This window comes from Myotis davidii, unplaced genomic scaffold (assembly GCF_000327345.1).
Source record: "Myotis davidii unplaced genomic scaffold, ASM32734v1 scaffold575, whole genome shotgun sequence".
Taxonomy (NCBI): domain Eukaryota; kingdom Metazoa; phylum Chordata; class Mammalia; order Chiroptera; family Vespertilionidae; genus Myotis; species Myotis davidii.
This window is the reverse complement of record NW_006290306.1, coordinates 6120464-6122575: the sequence shown is the minus strand read 5'-3', so window position 1 is coordinate 6122575 and position 2112 is coordinate 6120464. Positions and strand designations below refer to the sequence as shown.

The following is a 2112-nucleotide window of genomic DNA, read 5'->3' as shown; positions in this document are numbered from 1 at the left end:
AAACAGATTGATATCAGTCTAACAGAGGGACTCAGGTTCCTTTCTGCTGGGCCATTTCCTTTACTGAGTGTCTGTAAGAACCACCCAGGCGGGTGTTTCTCAGGACAGCAGGCTTTTAGGTCAAATAGAAAGCCTGGGAGTGGCCGAAAAAGCCCGACACAGGCGGGTAGTGACGCACGAGCTGGATGACATCACCCTCCCTGCTGCCGGGTGGCGGGTGGCGTGGAGGCTGCGGTGCCCGGGTTTGTGCAGCTTCTCTCCCGTGGAAGCACCAGCAGCCAGGACCACAGGGAAGAGCTTTGTGCTGACATAGCTGAAGGCTTCCCGGCTGAGAACAGCCTTCCGTTCGTTCATTTCAGAAGCTGGGACATCCTCCACGCGTTGTCATCCTCCCGCAATCCAGGATGGACAAGACCCAAGAGCCCCCGGCCATGACTGTCCACCTGCTGGCCAGCTCTGGGCAGGGTGCGCTCCTGCAGCAAGCTCTGGATCAGCTCCTGGGCTGCCTTTGCCCAGAGGTCCGTCTCTTTATGGTGTCAGAGCGGGTCAGTGCCGTGAAAAACTATGACAAGGGCCACCCCAAGCGGTCCCGGTTCCCAGGGATGTCTGTTCTGCTCTTCCTGCACCACAGCCGCGGAGAGGAGCGGCTGCTTCGAGTTCTCCACTCGCTGCGGCAGTGGCCCTGGCAGTGCTACCCCGGCCTGAGCCTGCAGGGCAGCCCGTGTCCTTACAGTCTCGCCCGCCAGGAGTTCTACACTCTGGACAGCCACATGCCCGTCTGGGGCGTGAGGCAGGTGCACTGCGGCACCGAGGTCCTGCGAGTGACGCTCTACTGCACCTTTGATAACTACGAAGACGCCATCAGCCTCTACGAGATGATCCTGCAGAGGGAAGCCACCCCGCAGAAGAGCAACTTCTGTTTCTTTGTGCTCTACGCCACCGAGAGCTTCGCCCTGCAGCTGTCCCTGAAGCAGCTGCCCCTTGGAATGTCGGTGGACCCCAAAGAGTCGTCGGTGCTGCAGTTCAAGGTCCAAGAGATTGGCCAGTTAGTGCCTCTCCTCCCCCATCCGTGTGTCCCCATCAGCCGCACCAGGTGGCAAACGCAGGACTACGATGGCAACAAGATTCTGCTTCAGGTATCTCTGTTTGGCCTCTGTGACCTGGTAGACACACATGGGATGGTGTGATTTTACATTGAAGGTGGGCCTGAGAGATGATTGAATGTGGGGTTCTCAGGCTAGGTTGTGTCTCAGAACCCCTGGGGAGCTTTAAAAAATTCCCAGGACATGCCCTAACGGGTTTGGCTCAGTGGATAGAGCGTTGGCCTGTGGACTGAAGGGTCCCAGGTTCCATTCCGGTCAAGGGCATGTACCTTGGCTGCGGGCATATCCCCAGTAGGGGGTGTGCAGGAGGCAGCTGATCGATGTTTCTCATCGATGTTTCTAACTCTCTATCCCCCTCCCTTCCTCTCTGTAAAAAATCAGTAAATATATTAAAAAGAATTCCCAGGACAGTAAGATCAGAATGTCCAGGGGCACCCAGGCCTGGGCATTTCTTAAAAAGCTCCTCGGATGATTCTAATGTGTAGCGTGTAGTGGTGTTGAGAGTCACTGATCTTGTAAAATCCCCCTCATGGGGCAGATAAGCAAGTTCAGGCTCTGTGGACAGACAGCTGCTTCTGAACCACTTGCTGATCGACTGCTTGTTCTCAGGAAACAAGTTTGTCTCTTCAGAAAGTATGTATATTCCAGAAGCTGGATTGCTGTAAACAAGCATGCATTTCTTTTCATTTTATCAACAGACATGGAGCTAAGCTCATCCTTATGTCCTTTTTAGCCATTAAAATAAAGGAACATAGTCTTTCATGAAGTAGTTCATTTTCTTCTTCTATAGCATTTCTTGAAGTCTGCTTTCTCATTTCTAAGTCTCTCAACTGCACTCACTCGGACTCTGTTCCTCTCTCTTTGTCTTGCTCATTTTCTTTCCATTCTCCATCCCTGTCCCTCATCTACCCCACACCTAGTGAGACTCTCTCTCTCTCTCTCTCTCTCTCTCTCTCTCTCTCTCTCTCTCCCCCCCATTCCCACTCTCTCACTCTCAATAGTTTGGCTT

At 53.4% G+C, this 2112-nt stretch overlaps 1 protein-coding gene across 1 annotated transcript in view; it reads left to right on the top strand.

Annotated features, from left to right (window-relative positions):
* Positions 1 to 299: 299 nt before the first annotated feature.
* The window catches only part of FAM124B (family with sequence similarity 124 member B), a 6000-nt gene continuing 4187 nt past the window's right edge, over positions 300 to 2112 (top strand). The window contains exon 1 of the mRNA XM_006763401.2: positions 300 to 1136. Coding sequence (XP_006763464.1) covers positions 405 to 1136 — 732 coding nt within the window. The 5' untranslated portion in view covers positions 300 to 404. The remainder of the gene's footprint in view (positions 1137 to 2112) is intronic.